We start from the raw sequence: 21790 nt of genomic DNA, 5'->3' as shown, positions 1-21790 counted from the left end.
CTTCTCTATTCTAGCAATATTCCTAAGGCTCAGTCAGTTGCTGGGCTCTTAAATCCCACACTGCTCACAATACTGGGGAGGGGATGGGAATCATGACTTTTCTTTTCCCAATATGTAGACCATTTTAGACCTTCTATGAGCGAGCGAGAAGTGGGATTGCCAAGGGCGCCGGTCACTCTTTGGGTTGACCTATGGCTCCTTTCCTCCGTGCACTTGGACAAACATTTGCTGTGTGCACAGTAGATCCCGTTGGCAAAGGGGCTGATGACCTCATTCTTGCGCTGACAGGTGTGGACACCGAGGCCGAGCAGGGAGACGCGGCCGAGCCCCGACCGCACCTGCGCGCCGCGGGAACCAGGTGCCCGCGCCCTGTCGCTGGGCAGGAAGTGGCGGCGGCTGCGGAGGAGCGGCGGGGCGGGGTGGCGCGGCACCGGAGCCCAGCGCGCGGAGCCAGCCCTCATGGCGACGCCGGTGCCCGCGGGCCCCGAGGACGACCCCTCGGCCGCCCTGGATGAGCTGTCTCGGAACTTCACATACTGGGCGCCGGGCCCGGGCAACGGCTCGCTGTCGAGCGCCTGGTACCGCAGAAACCAGGTAAGGCCGCCGCCCGCGCACCAGGCAGGCGCAGCTCCGCGCAGGCCCCGCAGAGGCTCCAGGCCTCGGCCGGCGCCTTCCTGCCGGCTCTCCGCGCGACAGCGGCCTTGCGAGTGGGCAGAGCCGACATGTGACACCGCCACACGTTCATCTCCCTCCTTCCCTCCCCACTCAGCCGAGCAGCAGACCCCCAGAGTGCTCCCGGCCTCACTCGTGGGCCTCTGCGCCCCTCAGCCCCCAATCAGGAACCTGGGCTCCCCTTCTGCAAGGATCTGAGGGCTATGGGAGTGGCTTTCTCCTTATTTATTTTCACCCCAGGTTCCTTTCACAGCTCAAACAGAAAAAAAGAAAAAGAAAAAGAAAAAAAAAAGAAGCGACACCTTTTCCAGAAGCAGAAACCCATTAAGGGCCTCCCAGATGTCAACTCTGTGCAGAGTTGTGTCCCAAGGTCTCAGCATCGCCCTTCCCTGCGAGAAACACTGACATTCTCAGGCTGCAGGTCTTCATCGCTTGCCCTTTGGGAAAACACCACTGTCAGTTAAAACAGCACGGGTTTGTGCTGGAGGTTATATAATATATGAGCATCAAAAGAGGTTGATTTACTTCAGGATGGCCCCAAGATCAGGGAGAGGAGAAAAGCTCTCCTCCAGCTCTGCCTCTAGCAATGCTCATATTCTTTCAAGTTGGGCAAGGGAGCTTTCACGGAGTAAGCTTCAGGCTTCCAGTTGTCTTAAGCTGGTTACTTTGTTCTTGCACAGTAACAAAGCCATGGGGCTCTTCCTTTTACAAGAATGCATCCATAAGATTTTGTTACTGTTGTCCTAAGTGGAGTTTTTAACCACTAATCAAAGGGTTAGATCTCTTTTGCTCTTGAAAATTATCTGGGATGTTAGCTTCTGAACTCAGAGGTGATTTGTATAAAGCATAAATAAGCCTAGTCTACCTTACTAATTTGAATTTAAATCTGTTTTGTCACAAAACGATAATAAACTGGGGAAGGGGTTTGCTGGGAGACCTGTCCCATTTCTCCTTGCTTCTACCCATAGAATTACACTGAACAGACTTTCTTTTTATGGAGACTTCCTCGTTATATGTTATGCTTGTAATAGACACAGTCCCAATGAAAGTTTAAGAATGAATGCTCTGCTCTTGCTAAAATGATTCGATGTGACCAGCCATGACATCATTCATAACAGCAGAGCACTGTTTTCACAGAGAGACCTTATGCAGTCATTCATTTCCTTTAACATTTCCTGCAATTCCTAATTGCCTTGGCTCTCCCAAGCGCAGATTATGTGACATAAATGTTTGCAAGGCTTAACCTGCCCTTGATAGTACACAGTTATACAAGTCAGAAAGGGTGTACCTGGAATATACTAATTGGCACTACTAAACTGACATCTCTTATTGGTTTGAGATAAGGCTCCACACTCCATGAGTGTGGAGAGTTGGAACTTTTTTTTTTTTTAATACTAATCCTCCCCTCTTTCTGCTCCCCCCACCTTCCCCTCATCTCACCTCACATCTGCTCCTCAGAGGGGGTAAGGCCTCCCATGGGGAGTCAACCAGTTCTGGTATTCTGTCCCATCACCACACATTAAGGCAGGATCAGCCCAGCCCAGCCACACACACCGCCCCCCCCCCCAATGTCTAAGCTGAGCAAGATATCTCTCCTTAGGAAATGGTCTACAAAAAGCCAGTTCATGCATTAGAGATAGCTCCTGCTTCCACTGTGAGTGGCCCCACAAACTGCCCAAGCCTCATTCAGGGGGACTAGTTGGGTCCTGTGCAAGTTCCCCAGTGTCAGTCTGGAGTCAGTGAGCTGACCCACTAGTTTGGGTCAGCTGTTTCTGTGGGTTTCTCTATCATGATCTTGATCCCTTTGCTCATATTATCACTCCTCCCTCTCTTCCACTGGACTCCAGAAGCTTGGACCAGTGGATAGTGGTGGATCTCTGTGTTTGCTTCCATCAGTTACTGGATGAAGGTCTTCAGGAGATCCTGTCTATTTCCCCTTCCTAGACGAACCCATGTATGTCTCTCTTAGGGTCCTCTTTGTTACCTGGCTGCTATGGGATTGTAGACTGTAGGCTGGTTCTCCTTTGCTGTAGAGTTGGCTCTTATAAGCCATAGTATTTCTACCCTTTTGCTTGCTTCTGAAAAGACAATTACCTTTGTTTCAAGGAAAAGTAAAAATTGAATTTTAAAACTCACGGACATTTTTGTGAGTGCCTCAAGTGCTGTCTAGGACAGTAAAAGTAAAATGGAATTTAGCTTTTCCCCTTTGATGTGGACTGAACAGAGAGATGGCTGAATATGGGATCCAGCTCCAAACAAAACAAAACAAGTGTGAGGTCTGAGTTCCCAAGTCCCCCAGAGTCATGATTAGCACCGAGAACAAACAGCAGGGCTAGAAGTGGCTGTTTGATGGTTCCCTCCATTTTGTCACATCTGAAATACTTGCACAGTTTCTATTTGCTGCTTGCCCAGCTAGCTCTCTGCTTTCACAGAGATTGCCATCAGGTCTTACTGATTAGCCTTCTTCTGTTGGAAAGCACTGATGCCCCCTGAAGAGCTTTCATGGGACAGGGCCCTCTTAGAGGTGTCAGTGTCTGAGACAGATGTAAGAATGCCTGGAGCAGAAAGTCTGTGGAGGGCATCCCGAGGAGCCACTGCTGTTAGGAAATTGACAGCTCCCACTTGGGGGGGAAAAACATGTTCTGTTTTGGAAGTTTAGATGTGATGAGTTCTGTATTCACACATTTTCAGTGCAAAAAGATAATATGTTTCTGAGATGTTTGCTGGGCTGGCTGTGTATACAAAGCACTGTGGGAATATTCATTGTAGTCCAAGACCCAAATGTTTTTGGATATTTATTTATTATGTATACATTCTGTCTGTATATATGCCTGCATGCCAGAAGAGGGCACCAGATCTCATTACAGATGGTTGTGAGCCACCATATGGTTGCTGGTAATTGAACTCTGGACCTCTGGAAGAGCAGCCAGTGCGCTTAAGCTCTGAGACATCTCTCCAGCCCCCAAGCATTTCTTTCAGGAATGTTATTAGGTGTCTGGGAAGGTGTATGTACCTCCAAGAGATCTGCGGTGTCATGTTGATAATATAAATGCCTGTAGCTAGGTCAAGGATGCCTTTGAGGAAAATGGTGTCTCAGGTGGACACTTAAGGATGGGCAAGACTCTGTGGAGGGAAGTTACAGGTAGAGGGCAATTCAGAAAGTAAAACCCTGGGAACAAGAAACACCCGAGTTTTCTAGAAATTTCTATGCCAAGAGTCTGGTCCAATGGATGTGGTTGTTATGGTAAATGGAGACTGTATGGTGGGAATAGTGTATAGGACCTTGGCTCTAGTCCTGGATTGCCTTAAAGGGAGAGTAATAAAGTTAAGGTTTTATCTAATAGTCAGAAGCCATGGAAGTTTTTTTTTTTTTTTTTTTTTTTTTTTTTTTTTTTTGAGCAGGCAGTGCAAAAATCAAATCAAATTAAATTTTAGAACATCTAAATTAGGCTAACAGGAAGGAGGCAGAGGCCTCAAACTGGCCAGATGTGGACTAAATCTGGTGCATAGATATGATGTGTCATGTTTGACCTTTACAGACATTTTAAAATGTTTAATACATTGCCAACATTTAAAGATGAGATTAGCTGGGGCTGGAGAGATGGCTCAGCAGTTAAAAGCATTTACTGCTCTTGCAGAGGACATGGTAGATCCAGTTCCCAGCACCTACAGGATGGCTCCCAACCTCCTGCCTATAACTTTAGTTCCAGAAGATCTGATATCCGCTTCCAGCCTCCGTGGGCTCCTACATGCAAATGATGCATGCATTCATGAAGGTTCACACATGTGCACATAAGCTTAAAAAATGAGATTTATGGTTTTAAAGTTAAAACTATATCTTAGTTTGATGTTTACTATCTAAAAGTCATACTTAAAATTCTCTATTTACTCATACATGTATACATACTTCCCATCACTTATACAAATAAAAGCCAAAGGTTTATCAAAGGTCAAAGGTAAGAACCTTAAAGAAGCCCGTTTATCAAAATATGAGGATACAATTGAGATTTTTTTTTTTTTAAGTTTAAAGGAGAAGTCGTCTTTGATCTTAGAAACCACCTGGGTGTAGTTGGAAGATTTTTTTCTGCCTCACCTGATCTCCCGACTACTGGGTCCCCGAATCTGCTTATGAAATAACACTCCAAGACCTAATATCGATAACAATTGTTTGGCCAATGGCTCAGACATATTAGTGGCTAACTCTCTTATTGATTAACCCATTTCTATCAATCTATGTATTGCCATGAGGCTGTGGCTTACTGGTAATGTTCCAGCATGTTACCCCATTGGCGACTAATGGCATTTCTCTGACTTCACCTTCTTTCTCTCCCTAATCCTGTTGGGATTTCCCACCTCACTACGTTTTGCCTGGCCATTGATCAAAACAGTTTTACTAATCAACTAATAGAAGCAACACACAGTTGCAGCGTACAAAGGCAACCCATAGTACCCGTTTTCTTGGCCTTTCTAGTTAAAGTTCTCAGGTATTTATTTATTTTTATTTTATGTGCATTGGCGTTTTGCCATGGGTCCTGGGTCCCCTGGAATAGCAGTGACTGCTCTTAACCACTGAGCATCTCTCCAGCCCCTTTTTAGTTCAGTTTTGAAGACATTTGTTGAAATGTCTGAACTATTACATTCCTATAAAGTTATTGATGCTAGTGAATTTCATTTAAATGGTGGCATGTTGTTTAAATTGGGGATTAAGGTTGTGTCTCAAGGAATATATTTGTAAAATGAAATTAGCTATAAAATCCCAAGTTTCCATCATCTCCTAAAACACTAGAAGTTCACACTCAGGTCTGAGGACATATGAATGGACAGAGCACTTTCCTTGTAAACAGAAGATTGGAATTTGGGTCCCAGGATCCATGTAAATGCTAGGTGGTTGTGATGGTTTCCTGTAACCCCAGCACTCTGGAAGCTGAGATTTCCCCAGAGAAAGAGAAGACTAGCTAAACCAGCAAGTTCTAGGCCTGAGCAAACCACCCAGAATCCATGTATAGGTGGAAAGTAATGAAAAACATGCAATCGGCAAGCTTTGACCTCTACACAAACATCACACACACACACACACACACACACACACACACACACACACACACACACACACACACACACATACACACACACACCACATAAAATACACAGGCAACGAAACAGCAACAATCAAACCAGGTCCTAGTGTTTCCTTCCCACCTGATCACAGTGAGCTTCCACCTTGGCACCTCCGTTCCTTCCTTCGCTCTCCCTTCCTTCAGTGGCTAACAATGTAACCATTGCTGACACCTGGTTTCCAGCCCGTGGTAACTAGGTAACTAGCTGATTGCACTTGGGTGAATGACTTCATCTTCTCCAACCTATTTCCTTGCTGCTAAGATTGGCGTGGGATCTTCAGATCCAGTCCTACTGTATGCTTACTAAAGAATCAGCATGGGAAGATGAAGCGGAGGGCAGGAGAGGAAGGTGGGAAATGCAGTAAAGGAGGGTTTTGATCTTTGTTCCTCACAGCCACGGATGGCTGAGATTTCACAAGGATGTGGTGGGAAGGGGCTACGCTGCATAAGATGAGATGAAAGTAATTTTTAATGTCCTTTATTTGAACTTTAGATTCTCAATGGCTTGAATTTTTAAAGGCAACGTATTTAAAGGAAATCATACAAGTTGGCAAGGAAGAGGCAAGGTTGGAGAGGCTGACATTGTCAAGTATTTACTTCATAGTTGTTATGTCCTTTGAGCTCCATAAGAGACTTGTGAGGTGCACATTATCCTCACTGCTCATGTAAGCGAACTTGTGTTGAATAACTTGCTCCAAGATCGTACAGCAAGCAAGCAGGCTCGGCAGCGAAGCTAATTTTAGTCCACGCTTTAGGCCACTGCTAGAGATGAAGCTTGAAAAGAACTCAGTGTCAAGAGTAAACGTGAAGGGAGAGATGAGCAGGGCTGTCTCGCTGTGCTTGCGAAGCCCATGATGAGTTTTGTGACGCCCTCATTGATTTAGCCTTGCTATCATCTGTCTCTTTCCTGACAGTGGCTTTCTCCGGAAGAAAGAAAAATGCTAAGTCTTCGGATCTCAAAGTCCTGGGTAGAGGCAGCTGGTCATTTCCATATGCTTAAGGGGAAACTTGTTTTTTAACTTTGCTTGGTTTATACTTACAGATTTTTTTAAAAAAACCTATTTCATACATCTAATATGGCAATTTTTTTCTTTATCAGTCTTTCACTTGCTTTTAGGATGTTCATACCTGTACTTTAGCCCAACCTCATTTGTCATTTGGCCAACCGTAGTCACTCTTAGCATGGTTGTCTGCCGTCACTGGCACACATCAGGAGGTGCTAAACAATGGTCTCTAACGTAAATATATGTGTTCGGTCATGCACTCCACTCCATTTAGGGTTGTATTTAGTCTTGACACCTCCAAAGACCCATCCTGAATGTGGTGAGTCACACGAGGCCTTTGTGAAATGAATGTCCAGCTGCCTGCTGAGGCTTTGGCTGATTTCCTGATTCTTCAGAACTTACGTCCTTTGCGACTCTCAAACTGTTTCCTTATTTAAGGAACCTGGACCACTGGCCTAACTTCTTTAACTTTTAATAAGAGTCAGTCTCTCTTTGGCTTTAGAACTAGCCCTCTCTACCAAGAATGCTTTGAAAGGTAAGAGGTTCAGGCAACAAGTCATGCGAATGTAATTGGATTAAGTAATAAAAGAAGTGAATCCATTTTGGATGAAGTATAAAGCTAGAATAATTCTAGATTCACATATGCCTTGGTGCAGGATCTCTAACAATATGGTGAGCATTCAGTTCTCACTCTGATTTTCTACTTGTGTTCCTTAGCCCCACTGTGGTAGACCCTCCTGTCTGGGCTACAGACTTCTGCACTCCAGGGGAGGAAAACTTAATGAGACAACAGGAGTTCTTGTCTGCCTAGACGAGATTCCTGCCTGTTGTGTGATGTTTTACTCTTTCAGCTTTGTGGGGGGCCACCACCCAGCTCCCAAATAAATCACACAGAGGTTTATTCTTAGTTATGAATTCCGGCTTTGGCTTGGCTTGTTTCTTCCCAGCTTTTCTTAATTTAAATGATCCCATCTATCTTTGGCCTCCAGGCTTTTATCTTTCTTTATTCCTGTATACCTTTTCTTTCCTTCTTACCCTGTGTCTGGCTGTTGGCTGGGTGGCAGGGTGGCTGGGTGGCTGGGTGGTGGCCCCTGAAGTCCTCCTCCTTACTGTTTTATTTTGCTCCTCCTGGTCCTCATTTCTCCTATTTATCCTCCCTGCCTGCCCGCCCCGCCTAGCTTTGTTCCTGCATCACGATTGGCCATTCCGCTCTTTACTAAACCACCAGGTGTTTTAGACAGGAAGAGTAACACAGCTTCACAGAGTAAAACAAATGCAACATAAACAAAAGGAACACACCTTAAATTAATACTCCCCAATACCTGTCTTGTCCTGTATTAATTGTCAAAGCCAGAGGTGCTGGGCAATGTTCCTGAAGAACATGGGTCTTTTTGGGAACCTTGGGTTCTCCATGAAATGGGTCCTGTGACCAAGAAAAGATACTGTGTGGTTGGAGTAGAAATTCCCAGCGCTAAGCAAAAGGCTCCTGTGGACTTCTGGCATGGGCAGCGCCTGGCCTGCACATCTTAGGTCAGCCATCTCCCTTCCGATACCGTAGCTCGCCATGAGTATTCCTCCTTTCTGTGTTGCTGGGACCTGAGAAGCAATCTCCATAAAAGCTTAGGCAGTAGGATCCATCTTTAAAAATCATTTTCACTAGACCGTCTCTAGGCTATCACTTATTTCTAAGTACTAGGCTTATCCCCTCCCCTCCAAATACATCTAGAAAAGCCTCATATTTTCCTGATGATAGAAAAATTAATGGGAGAAGCTATGTGAGCCAATCAACGACGTGGACTCAAGTTAAATGATCAGTTTACCCAGAGTGCCGAGAGTCCGTCTCAGTAGGACGGTGTAGGGCAGGAACAGCAAAGTCAGAAGACATTCAGTGTGTTCTCAAGATGTAGCTGTACTTTTGTGACATTCTTGAATGTAGGAGAGGGGAGGAATGAAGTCAGAAAGATAGGAAGAATGCAAATGTTTCAGAAATACTTAAAAACATACAAAAAACCCTCTAAAAATAGCATTACCATATGATCCAGCAATGCCAAAAGACTGAAACTGGTAGCTTGAAGAGATGGATACCTGCACTGCCTCTCAAATCCATGGCAACACTCTTCACAATAGCCAAGTCAGGGAGCCACTGACAGATGAGTGGGCAAAGAAAATGTGTATATACACAGTGGAATACTATTAAACCTTAAAAGGGAAAGAAATTCTGTCACTTTCAACAACATGGAATTAGAGAACATTGTGCTTAGTGGAACAAGACAGCCTTAGAAAAACATATAGCACATGCTCTCACTTATGCGTGGAATCGAACCCCTGAAGCAGAATGGTGACCATGGGAGCTGGGAAGGGGAAGAGCTGGGGTGATGGTAACTAAGAGAACACAGTCCCGGAACAGGAGGAAGGTTGCATTTGTGAGCTCTATTGCACAGGGGTGAATATAACTAATAATGTATTTTACACTTAAAATAGCAAAGAGTAGATTTCAAGTTTCCTCACCATCAGAATGATAAGCATAGGGAATATATTAGGTGTTAATCTTCCTCATTTAATTATTCCAATTTCCATCTATAAATCATATTGTACCATTTGTAGATTCATAATAAGAATGTTGAAAGCACTTGAACAACATTTGAAGGAGTGATTTTTGTTTATATTCTCTTAAGTGTCTGCCTATATGAAACTTCCAGAATTAATATGGTACTGTATGTGACTGAATATATGAGTGGGAATAGAAAGAAAATATTATTGGACACCTTTGGCTGTGGGTGCATGAGTCATGGTGGTGGAGAAATGAATAGTTCTTTATCGTTAAGATTTAAGCAGATACCATATTTTGGGCAGTTGCCACTTTCATGAAGAGAATATCTGTGATTTACATGTAGACCCATTTACAAGTCTTTTGAGGCAAGTAGCAGTTACCGTTAATAAGTATGGGTGTCGGATACATGTTAACTATGAGGTTTGGTGCAACATGATTACTGGGCCAGTGGGATTGAATTTTGCTAGAATAGGAGCTGGAGTAGGGGAAGTTAGTCTAGCGTTGAGGACCGGTTTTTAGAGGCAGCAAAGAGTCTACATCACAGTGTACAGGCATATAGAAAACTTAAACTCGATCTTTGCCTTAGCTTCAGAGAGATTTGGTCTGATGGATTCAAGGGCCTTAGGAGGCTTTGGCAGAGAGCAGACAGTGTGAGGCAACATCACATCCTCTCCCCAAACTCAGGGGTAGTGGGGGAACCTCGTCCAGTGGCTAGCATCTCCTGCTGCTGGAGTTCAAGGCAGGCATTGTTTGCCCTAAGAAGTGTGTGGTCTGAGAACCCAGGCAGGTGTAGAGGAAGGCTTTGCAGCCAAGAAACCCCACGGCCTCCAGCTTTAGGGTGGTGGTTATTGCATTCTGCCCCCTAGGCTGGGGCCACAAAAGGCAGCCCGTCATCCTAATTCTTGACGAAGAATTACAGGTTTGAAAGCATGATCACCTGGATCTTGGGGATGAACAGCGCCATCCTTTGTGTTCAGTGTGGCTGTCAGGGATGTGTGTCCTGGATTTTCTCCCCAATATCATACTGGACCAAGTCACTTTGTAATAGAACCCAGTTCAAGATTTCCTGAACGAGAATCTTGCCTTTTCTCACCTCTCTCCCAACATGTTAAACGCCTCCTGCAGATGAGTCACTAAATGTGTTCCTTTCCCCACAAGCCGAGCCACTGAAACTTTGGTTTCTCGGAAGTGAAAAACACGGTGGTGGCATCTTTGTAAAAGCTAACCCTTAGCCAAGTCCACTGTTGTTTTTAATGAGGGATATACAGTTGTGGGAATAAATGTGTTCTCTAGTAAAAGGCAAGATGTAACAGTTCTCAATTGTATGGGAAGGCAGTACGTTGGGGTTGTCCGCCGAGGTTTTAAGGCCGATTAGAAACTGGCATGGAACTAGGTGTAGAACAGCGATGATACACGGTGTTACCGAGCCCCGACTTTCTTTTTGTAATCACCAGATGGATCTAACATCATGAGATTTATTCAGAATAGGAATGTGATAACCCTACAACATATAGCAAATGGTTCATAGCGGGTCATAATTAAGATACCAAATTAAAAATGCATTCTTCGCTGGCGGTTTCTCTTCCTTTTTCACTCGAGATTATAGTTGTATCCCTACTTTGGATCAGTAATACTGACAACTCCATTGTCTGCAAGAGTCAAGGACGTTAGAACAGTCTAACCCATTCCGTAATCCAGGATGGGTCACAGATTCCAGTTGTCACCAGTGTTTGCTGCTGTGGAAATGATGTCTGCATGAGCCGTTACAGTTAATCTCCCATCGCTCCCGTTTCCTCCTTAACCCCTGAATTCCATCTCATAATTAGCCTTCTGTTCCCTGGTCTCCTGCTCCACTGTCTGTCTACATTTGCGATAGTTTGAATTTCAAACGTCCCCAAAGGCTCCTGTGTTGAAGGGTGGGACCTACAGGAGGAGGGATCTAGTGCAAAAAAGTTAGGTTGTTTGGGGCATGCCCTTGATTGGGTTATTGGGGCCCAGGTTGCTCCTCTTTCTGTTCCATGGCAGCAAGGAAGCAAACAGGTCTCTGCTGCCATGTTGCAACAAGCCCCAAAACAAGGTATCATGTGACCATGGGCTAAGACCTCTGAAACTAACTGTGAGGAATATAAACCTTCCCAGTGAGTTATCTGGAAGTTTGCACAGCAATGAAGAGAGGAGTGAGTCTTCCAAACCTGGGCATGTTCCTTCACGTCCTTGCCTTACCTGTGGAGCCACAGGATACAAACACTCCTGCCTGGCTCTCCAGTCAGCTGTGCTGGCATTCTCTGTGGCAAGGCCCTTGGCACACTTTGTGACATTGTGCCTGCTCTGCTCACCATACATGGGCGAGGCTGAATAATAATCCCTTAAAAGGAACCCACTCCCTAATCCCTAAGTCAGCAGCTGTGAATGCTGCCTCCTTGCATAGCATAAAGACTTTGCAAATGTAACTAATTAGAGAAAAGCTCTCGAAACGGGGAGACTATATTAGATCAGTCATTTGGGCCCCAAATGTCACTGTTCATGTCCTTAAAACAGGAAGGCACAGGGATATTGACACAGACGAGAAAACAGGACCAGAGCTGTGGTGATGTAGCCAAAGCCCAGGACTCCAGCAGTCCAGAGTAGAAGGAGACAATGAACGGATTCTCTAGAGCCCCTGTGGGGAAGCAGAGTTCCCCCCACTCCTTGGTTTCATCTCAACTAAACTAACTGTGCCTTCTAGAACTGTGAAATGGTAGATTTTATTGTTCGTAGTCACCAAGGGGTACAGTGTGGACATTGACTACACACATGTACATCCTAGGCCTGTCCTCACTGTGTGCTCTGTGCTCCCGTGGGCTGTAAAGAACACACCCTGTACACACTCCACAGGCGTGGTGTCTGTAATTGTTGCTTTCTCTGCTTCCTCCGAACATCTTGAGGGACTTTACATCCTTGAGTCCTGACACGGGCCCTAATATTTAGCAGTTGCTGAATAAATTCCAAATAGCTGTATGACTGAATGAGTAACATCTGATGCCAGCTCCCACGAGCTCTCTGTCTCCCATATCTCTAATCTCTGTCGGATCACTTTCATTTCACACATCCTTTCCCTGCACGCCCTGTGTTTTCCTCAGTTGCGTCTACATGTGGTTTAAAGTTGGGCAATGGTTTTATTTTTCTCCCTAACATCTTTTATCGGTTCTACCAGCTTCCTTTTTGTTTCTTTCCTTGTTATCTCCCCTTTAAACTCCTATTTTAAGTGAATCCATATTCTTAATTTCATTGAGGCTGCAAAGCAGTTTCTTTTTTAGTTTGAAATTTTTCAAGCCTATGACACAGTAAAGATGAGAGATACAGTAAACGCTGCCGTGTGTCCGTCACCTAGATATTGTTAACGGCGTACAGACTGACCTCTAAGAATCTGGTTGGTCTCCTTTCCCTTCCAGCCGTTTTGGAGCTGGGCTCAGTGTCTACCTATTTAGCCAGGCAAAATCCAAATCCACCCCAGCTCATTTCTAAGAGTTCACTGTGGGCCAAGGGAAGTAGAAAGTGTGGTTCTCAGACATGCCCCTTACTGTACGAGCCTTTTACGTCATCCCTGCAGGGACTTGTTGGCCTAAATCACTCCATGTGGCTTATCATTGATATCCAAAGTACATCATATGTCCAGGTCAGGCATGTTTTACTGCTTAGGATGGGAGACAGCATTATTACAATCAGGAGTCAACTATAATTCTTACTGTGTTCAAAATCACCTCTGGATCTGTGGTCCTTTTAGTCACACACTGGCTCCATATTGGTCTGATTCTAAGTATGTTTTGAAGGTAGAGCCAAGAATATGGCTGAGTTCAAAGTCAGGGCCGGGACAGACTTTCATTCTGCACATTCCTATGTTATCACATCCCATCTCCATCTGGACAGACTGGCCCACTTAGGGAGTTCAGGTCAGTAACACGAGAATACAGGTCAGCGTGAGATATTTAAAGAACATTCTGGCACCCAAAAAAGGAACAGACTATAGGATTGTTGTTTCAAATAAAATCAAAACATGGTAATAGTTATCAGTGCTGATATTTTGAGCCTCATTCTTGATGAATTGTTTGCTACGGCTGCCACCACCCATTTGCCAAGACATCCTGGAAATGCCAGAAATGAAGCCACAATGGTGACAACACAGTGCCATCAAAAGTAGGGGCCTCCTCCTGTGTCTCTGGTCTGTGCTCATAACCTTTATTAAGACATGAAGTTACCTTTATCTTTAGATTGTCTTTGCTTCGTTTCATTTTCCTTGAGATAAAGAAACAAAAATTCTGCTAATTTAAATGAAAGTGTGGAGAGTTGATTTCACTAGCCAAAAGGTTCCTTGTGGGCTCCTTGGGCTAAAGAGAATTAAGCTGTGTGACTTTATATAAGCCACTTTTCTTCAACGATTCTCTGCTGTCTTTATAACTAGCTTCAGTAAACTATTGAGGGCAAAGTGGGGTGGGAGGGGTGGGTGGGAGCCTTGGCCACCACTATTCCTAATATTAGTGAGTAGATGACATATCAAATAAATAGTGATGTAGACATCTTAACAATTGGGTAAAATTTTATCAGGACCTATCTACAATAAGAAAAAGAAATTTCTGGTTGCAGCTGAGGATTTCTTAGTCATTCAATGACATTTCTCAGAATTAAACTATATTAGAAGTTATTGTGTGACCTTGATGGTCACTAACTCAGGTTCTTATAAATCACTGTAAGTGTGAATCCTGTTTCCCAAACAACTAAATGTGAATGTTGGTAAGCCTTTAATTCTTAACAAAACACCAGAGGTAATTAACTTATGGAAGAAAAAGTTTATTCTTGCTCGAGGTCTTAGAAGTCCCAGGTGGGGCGGGGCAGACCCATTGGTTGCAAAGCCTCGGCAGGGTGCCAGATGGCAATGGTGAGTGCATATGGCAGAACAAACTGATCACTGCATGACTAGAAAGTGACAGAGGGGTGGAGGAACCAGGACCCTACAGTGATTTTTTTTTTGAGGGCATCCCCTCAATGAGCTAAGGCCTTCCCACAAGACCCCTTGTGCCAACAGCACCCCCAGAATGTTACCACTCTGAGAACCAAAAGCTTTAGCATACATCATTTGGGGGACATTCAGCATCAAAGCATGGCAACCATTGGTGGGGTTACATTGATGGGTTTCTACTGTGCTTAACTTACCAATTAAACCTTATTATAATTGTGTTTTCATAAGAACAGTCAGCCATTTGAATGGATAGTTTTTACATCCACAGATTCAACCAACCACGAACCAAAAATGTTTTTTTAAAAACCAAGTCTGTACTAAATATGTATAGGCGTTTTTCCTTTTCATTATTCCTTACATGTTACTGGAGAACAGTTATGTGTGTGGCATTTTCATCGTATTAGGTACTGTGTTCATTTTTCCTGGGGAGAGGTAAACACCGGCCAGGCTCTACACAGCAGATCAAAGTAACAGTTCCACCAAGTTCCATTTGGTGAACAGTGGGATTACTGGGCTTTCTCCCAGGGACGTGGGTAAGAGGCTACTTACAGACTGTGGGTGATTCAAAACCAGCTACGTCAGTGCAGAGTCCCACCACAGGTGACGTCCCATGGAAGCAGAGGCATGGAAGCCCACTTTCAGTTAATCTCTTGCTTCTTATAGACTCTAGCTGGCATCTGTCTCTCAATATGGGGAAAGACAGGCAGAATGGAGTGGGGGCAATAGTTGGAATCCAAGGTGGAGGTCCTGTGACACTAGGGAGCCAGCAGCTCTATTCCTACTAATCTGTTAGAGCTAGCTATCACTGTTCTGCTTATTTTGTTGGCATGACTTATGAGTCAAAGTAGTCTCTATTCCAAGACGGCAGTGGGATTATTATAACATCCTGAAGGAAAAAGCCATGCTAGGACATTATTATAAGTAAACTAGGCATTGTTTAACAGGAGGATGTATGCATTATATTAAAATACTGCATAGAAAATACTTGAGCAGCACACTTTGGCACCCACAGAGGCCTTGGAACTAATTGCCCACAGATACCGAATTAATTACTTGTCACTGTGACAGACTCTCTGACATGGATGGTAAGAGAAGAGAAAGTTTTTCTGACTTTCAAATTGGGGGATGTAGTCCATCCTCTCGGGAAGGCATTACAGTGAAGTCAGCTGCTGTCCAGGAAGGAGGCCACCTGCTGGTAGCTCAGCAGAGGGTGGAGAAGTAGAGAAACGAGAATGCCAGTTCTCCATTGGCCTTCTCCTGTTTTCCTTTTTATTCCATTCAGTTCCCCACCCGGTGGGTTGGCACCATACATTCAACACAGGTCTTTCCCCTTAATTAATTCTCTCTGGAAACATCCCCACAGACACTCAGATGTGTGACTCACTAGGTCTGTCTTATCTGTTTCCTTCCTTCATTTATTCTTTCCTTCCTTCATTTATTCTTTCCTTTCTTAATATGTATGAATATTTTGCATGTTTATTTGTCCATGCACATGCATGCCTGGTGCCCACAGAGGCCCTCTTAGATCCCCTGTAAGTGGAGTTACAGATAGCTATGAGCTGCTATGTTGGTGCTGGGAATCCAACCTGGATCCTCTGGAAGAGCAGCAAGTGCTTTTAACCCCTGAGCCATTTCTCCAATGTCCTTAGGGCTTGTTTTTTTTTTTTTTTTTTTTTTTTTTTTTAAAACAGCATTTCTCTGTGAGGCTTTATAGACCAGGCTGGCCTCAAACTCACACAGATCCACCTGCCTCTGCCTCCCAAGTGCTGGGATTAAAGGCATGGGCTGCTACCGCCTGGCTCCCTTAGACTTGTCTTAATGTAATCCGGTTGTCAAATCAAAATTAACCATCACAAATCCATCTCTCTCCCACTTAAACGCCAGTCACATCACTTTAAACCATAACCTTCCACTTCCGGCCCCTACAATTTATCCCATAATGCACTTCTAAAAGTTTCTCAAGTCTTAACAGTTGTAACATTGTTCACGACCTCAAATTTAAGGTCTGCGCTGAGACTCAAGACAATCTGCCCCTGCAAAAAATCACACACTTGCGATACTCAGTGGCCCTGAGTAAACATTTCCTTTGCAAGAAACAGGAATGGCGCATAGAAAGGATGGGTGGGACCAAAGCAAGACTGTAGCATCTTCTTGCCTGTGAACCTGTAACAGTGGCCACACCCCTTTAGGCGTGGCTTCAGGTGTGGACTCGAATGAGCCAGAAAGAAGGAAGTGTGAGGCGTGGTCTCTCTTGCTCTCTCGCTCTTGGGTGGCGCATTGGCTCAGAAGGGCAGGGAAGGGGCTGCTGCGGTTCTTTATTCTGTGTAAGTTGTTCCCCAATAAAACACCCATTTATTATTTATCTTGGGTCTAGTGAACTCTTTACACCAACGTCTTCACAAGACTGAAACCCGGTAAGCACAGAGGGATTGTAGGTTAGTGAAACTACCGGCTAGATTTTATACTGGTGGACATGCATTGTTACATAAAGTGGCATGGTTGCTGGTTCTGAAAGGAACCGATACATAATTGTCATTCTAGAAGTAGTTTTGTCAGGAGGAAGAATCCAGACCATAATGAGGCCCTGAATCAGAAGAGAACAGCACAAAAGGGAAGATTACAAAAGGAAAGGCCTTAAAGAGAAGAGGCTCCCCTTTAAAAATGAAGAGGGGCTAGTGACAGCCATCATGAGCAGAGAGAAGAGCCATTTGGAACGTGTCTGACTTGAGTAAGTTGGTAGAGGGAGCTAGCAGTGTAAAGATTAAGGCATTACGCTGGCCTGCCCCCGTCACCTGGCAAATGTACTCAGGCAGTACTCTGGTCAGCCCAGGTGCAAAGGACCCCTTTAAAAGACAGACTCCTGCCCACTCATACTCTCTTTCCTTCTCTCCTTCCGGTCTGTCTCCCTTGTTGCTCCCCTGGGGCTTTTCCTGTCTCCCCCTTGTCTTGTGTCCTCTCTCTATCTCTGTGTCTCTTTACCTCTTTTCTCTTTCCTTCCCCTCTCCCTCCCCTTTCTAATAAAACTTCTCACTAAGCTCTGTCTGCCTGGTGTGTTTGTCTCTCTGCCTCAGTCACCCTCACCTGCCTTGGAATCTGCCAAGGTTCCCCCCGAGCTTTATCATAACAGGCAGGATGCTTTATACCGTGCAGTTAGGTTTGAGATTACCTACCTGACAAGGAAGATGGAGGAGCTGGGTGGTTAAGGTCATAAATTAGGAGCATAAAATCCACAGCACAGAGTAGCGCTTAATGTCTCTGGGAGAGAGCTGCAGGGTAGAGGCCTGATTTCTTCAAGCTGTGGTACCTGGCCTCTGAGGGTGCCTTTAAAAAGACAGTACCATAATCTAATGCATACAGTACATTTGCTGACACCCATGGAAGGTTAGCAGCAACAAAAAACAACAACAGCAACCAAAACAAACTATGACTTTGGATGATAATGTGATGTACCATTTGGGTCTGTGGAGGGTGATGGAGATGGGGGAAGAAAGTACATATGTTACTGGAGTCCGGGGCACATAGAAAGCTTGGTGGCTTCTGCTCAATTTTCTTTGTGAACCTAAAACTTCTAAAAATAAATTTTATTTAAAAAGTAGTTGCAACGGCTAATTGAAGGATATACAAGCCAAACAGAACTAGACAATATCCTGTCGTAGTAACTAGCAACATATAATTTAGCAGAGAACAGACTGCCATTAAAATATGTGCAAGCTTAAACAATGCTGCAGAGGACGAGATATTGATGAACTTTAGGATATGTGTCAAGAGCACATGATGACTTCGTGGAGAAACCATATTACTCAGACATTGCCACTCTGGGAAGCAGTCTGGCAGCTCTTGGCCAAGCTAAAAATGGACTCACCACACAACCCAGCAATTACATTTTTGGGCATTTATCCCAGAAAAATTAAGAGTTATTTTCATGAAGAATTTATACAGGAACATTCATAGCAGCTTTATTTATAACAGCTCTAAACTGGAAACTATACAAACGTCATTCAACAAGTGAATGGTTAAACAAACTGATGCACACATACCATTGAACGCTACTCAACAATTAGAAGGAGCGAACTATTGATACAACGTCCTTGGGCAAAAGTTGACATTGTGCTCAAGGAACAAAAGCCAATTTCAAAGTATACATACTTGGTGATTCCACTTGCATAACGTTTGTGAAATGATATTGAAATGGGGAATGGCTTCGCGATTGTTGTGAAAGGCTCGCGTCTCCGTAAAAGAGTAATGGAAGGGCCTGAGGTTGACAGAACTGATAGACATTTTCATTGTGATGATCACAGAACTCACAAGTGCGAGCACACATAACTGGTAAAAGACCAATTTATTGGTACTGGATATTTTATCCTAGTTGTGTAAGACATTACATGGGGGTGATTTGGTCTTACCTCCAGAACTCTGTGAGCTTCTATATGAATCTACAATTATTTCAAGAAGAATTTTTAACTTAGTACAATAGCTGAAGGAGTAGAAATAAGACTGGGATGTCAGTGTGGTGAGTAGAGAGCTTGCCTGGCATGCACAAAGTCTGGGGCTCCACACTCATCATCACATAAATTGAGTGTGGTTGTGCACTACTGTACTGCCAGCACTCAGGAGGCGAAGGGAGCAGAACCAGAATTTTAGGGTCATGATCCACTGCATTGTGAGTTCAAAGCCAGCCTGGTTTACATGAGACCTTGTCTCAAAAAGGGAGGCAAGGAGTAGGATTAGGAACTTCCTAATCAGAAGAGTAATGGGAAAAGAGGGGGGAACAGCCAATATATAATTTCAGTTACATGAATGGGATGAGTTCAAGAGATCTACTATATAACATGGTAACTATTGCTAGTCATATGGTCTGTCATTGAAAAATAGTAAAGAATGGATGCACACCTTTCTCACCACCAAGATGTGTGTGTGTTTTTCATGTGTTAATGAAGTAGATTTGGTGTTTTTACAATGTGTATACACACTCAAAACATATTTTACACAACAGACACAACAGTTCCGCCAACTTTAAAGAATGATACAGAAGTATTAAAGTAAAGTAATGGTGGAGATGGAAATGTCAGAAGAAAGTAGCTGTAATCTATTCATGTCAGATGAAATAGACTGGAAGCAAATGTTCAGTACACAATGACAGGAAGGACCTTTAAGTGGAAAGAGGAAACAACCCTGAGGCACACCTAACAAGGAAGCAAAACTCAGTAGACTTTAAAGGAAAAGATAATCCATGTTGGTGGTAGATTTTCATTATTAATCCCTTGGCAACTGATAGTAAGGGCTTGAACACAAGATTAATGGAAATAGATAGGGGATCCATAGATAGACATATAAATCCATATTAGTGGTGGATTTTTAGTATTAATTCCTTGGCAATTGATAGTAAGGGCTTGAACACAAGATTAATGGAAATATGGGGGATCCATAAATAAATATAGACCATAAAAGTCTCATAAAGCAAATTCCAGTTCATAGCCTGACATATTTCCAAACCACAGCTCTATAAATCAGAAATTAGTAACAACACAATAAATAACAGCCCACTCAGTAAAAAAAAAAAAGAAAGAAAGAAAAATTTAACACATTTCTTAAAAGTGTAAGACTCAGATAAACCTCATAATCAGGAAAAAAAACAGAATGGAATGGAATGATGACAGTGAGTGGGCAAAACTATACAGAAGGCTGAAACCACGATGGAAATGCATAGCTGTAGCTGCATGTCTTATTAGATGAGAAGGAAGAGGAAAGGCTACCAAAAATCCAAAGGAAGATGAGAACGTAAAAACTGAATAAACAAATATAACTTAAATCTAGGAACGAAGAGCATTAATTTTGCCTTCAGAAAGAAATGTCTTCATGTCAGAGCAGTGGCTCTGTGGGTAGGAGCGCTTGCTGCCAGGCCTGATGGCCTACGTTCATTCCCTGGGTCCCGCATGACGTGTGTGTGTGTGTGTGTACACACCAATAAATAACTAGATGGAAAAATAAACATTTAAAATTTTCATGGAAGTCTTCAGTATCTTGGGGGGGGGTAGAAACATCTGTAATGTTTTATTTCTTTGAACACATAAATTATATCACAATTTGTATTGAATTATAATTCACACACCATATAATTTGGTAATATCAAGTGGACAATCAATCCATGGATGTTTTAGCTTATTTGCCAAGTCGTATAGCCATCATATAGTCACCTTCAGGAAATTCTGTTACTGGCCTGCCCTTGGGGTTCTGACAGGATACGCCCTCAGCTTCAGCCACGAAGAGCACCACCTGTGCATTCATTACTTTTCCCTTTTAAAAGGACCCTGCCCACCTCTTCTCTCCCTCTCTCCCTCCTTCCCTTTCTCCCTCTCTCCCTCTCTCTCTCCCTCCCTCTCTTCCTCTCTCTCCCTCCCTCTCTCCCTCTCTTCCTCTCTCTCCTTGTCTCCTGCCCCTCTGCCTCTCTTTTCTCTTCTGCTGCTCCTGTCCCCAGAGGCCAGTCTCCTCCTCCCATCTCCCCTTTCCCATCCCATTTCCTTTCCAATAATAATAATAATAATAATAATAATAATAATAATAATAATAATAAACCCTTCACGTGAACTCTGTCCCATAGCATCTTTCACTGGCTCCCACCATTTTATAAATTACACTATCACCTTACAAAAAAAACCCCTCCCATTATTATTCAAACTGGATCCTTCCCATGTAGAACACGGTTTTGAAAATTCATCCACTCTACAGTGTTTCAGTAGCATCTTTTTCATGGTTGTATAATATCTCATTGCATGGTCGCAGCACATTTTGTTCACTCACTTATCAGTAAGCAAAATCTGAGTCATTTCTACTCCTGCCAGTTGTGAATCATGCTACAATGGGCATTTCTACAAGTTTTTGAGTAAGCATGTTTCTACACTTCTCTTACGGTAACAAATGGAAACTCGGTGTTTTTGAAGAGTTGTCAAAGCGTGTCATTTGGCCTTCCTACCCGTAGAATGTAAAGGTTCTCATTTATCTCGTCCTTGCTAACAAATGTTATTGTCTCATTTTTATTTGTAGCCATCTTGCTTGTTGTGCATCAGTATAGAATTTGTGGTTCTAGTTTGTAGTCTTCTTTGGAACCCTGCTCCAATCTTGAGCGTTTATTGCCTTATTGTTGAATTGTAGGAGTTTTAATGCACTATCCTGTGTATCAAGCCCTACCCTGATAAGGGTTTATTCCTCCACTTCTGTTGTTTGCCTCTGTGGTGTGTTGATAGACTTACTGAGGAACAGGAGGTTTTGATTTGAGGGCTGGGCATATAGCTCTAAAGCAGTGTTTGCCCAGCAGATGAATGAAAACAGGGATGCTCACCGGCAGCACAAAAAACAACAAAAAGTCTCTATCTTGATGAAGTCCAACTTGTGTATATTCTGTATTGTATTGTATAATATTTTGGTGTCACATCCAAGAAACTCTTGCCAAATCCGG

General features: G+C 43.6%; 1 protein-coding gene across 1 annotated transcript in view; it reads left to right on the top strand.

Moving 5' to 3' along the window:
- Window positions 1–384: 384 nt before the first annotated feature.
- Nipal2 (NIPA like domain containing 2) overlaps window positions 385–21790 on the top strand; it is an 83531-nt gene continuing 62125 nt past the window's right edge. Inside the window, exon 1 of the mRNA XM_051202619.1 lies at window positions 385–594. Within this exon, the coding sequence (XP_051058576.1) occupies window positions 460–594 (135 nt within the window). The 5' untranslated portion in view covers window positions 385–459. The remainder of the gene's footprint in view (window positions 595–21790) is intronic.

The sequence above is a fragment of the Phodopus roborovskii genome, unplaced genomic scaffold (assembly GCF_943737965.1).
Source record: "Phodopus roborovskii unplaced genomic scaffold, PHOROB, whole genome shotgun sequence".
Taxonomy (NCBI): domain Eukaryota; kingdom Metazoa; phylum Chordata; class Mammalia; order Rodentia; family Cricetidae; genus Phodopus; species Phodopus roborovskii.
This window is presented reverse-complemented; position numbering and strand designations above follow the sequence as displayed.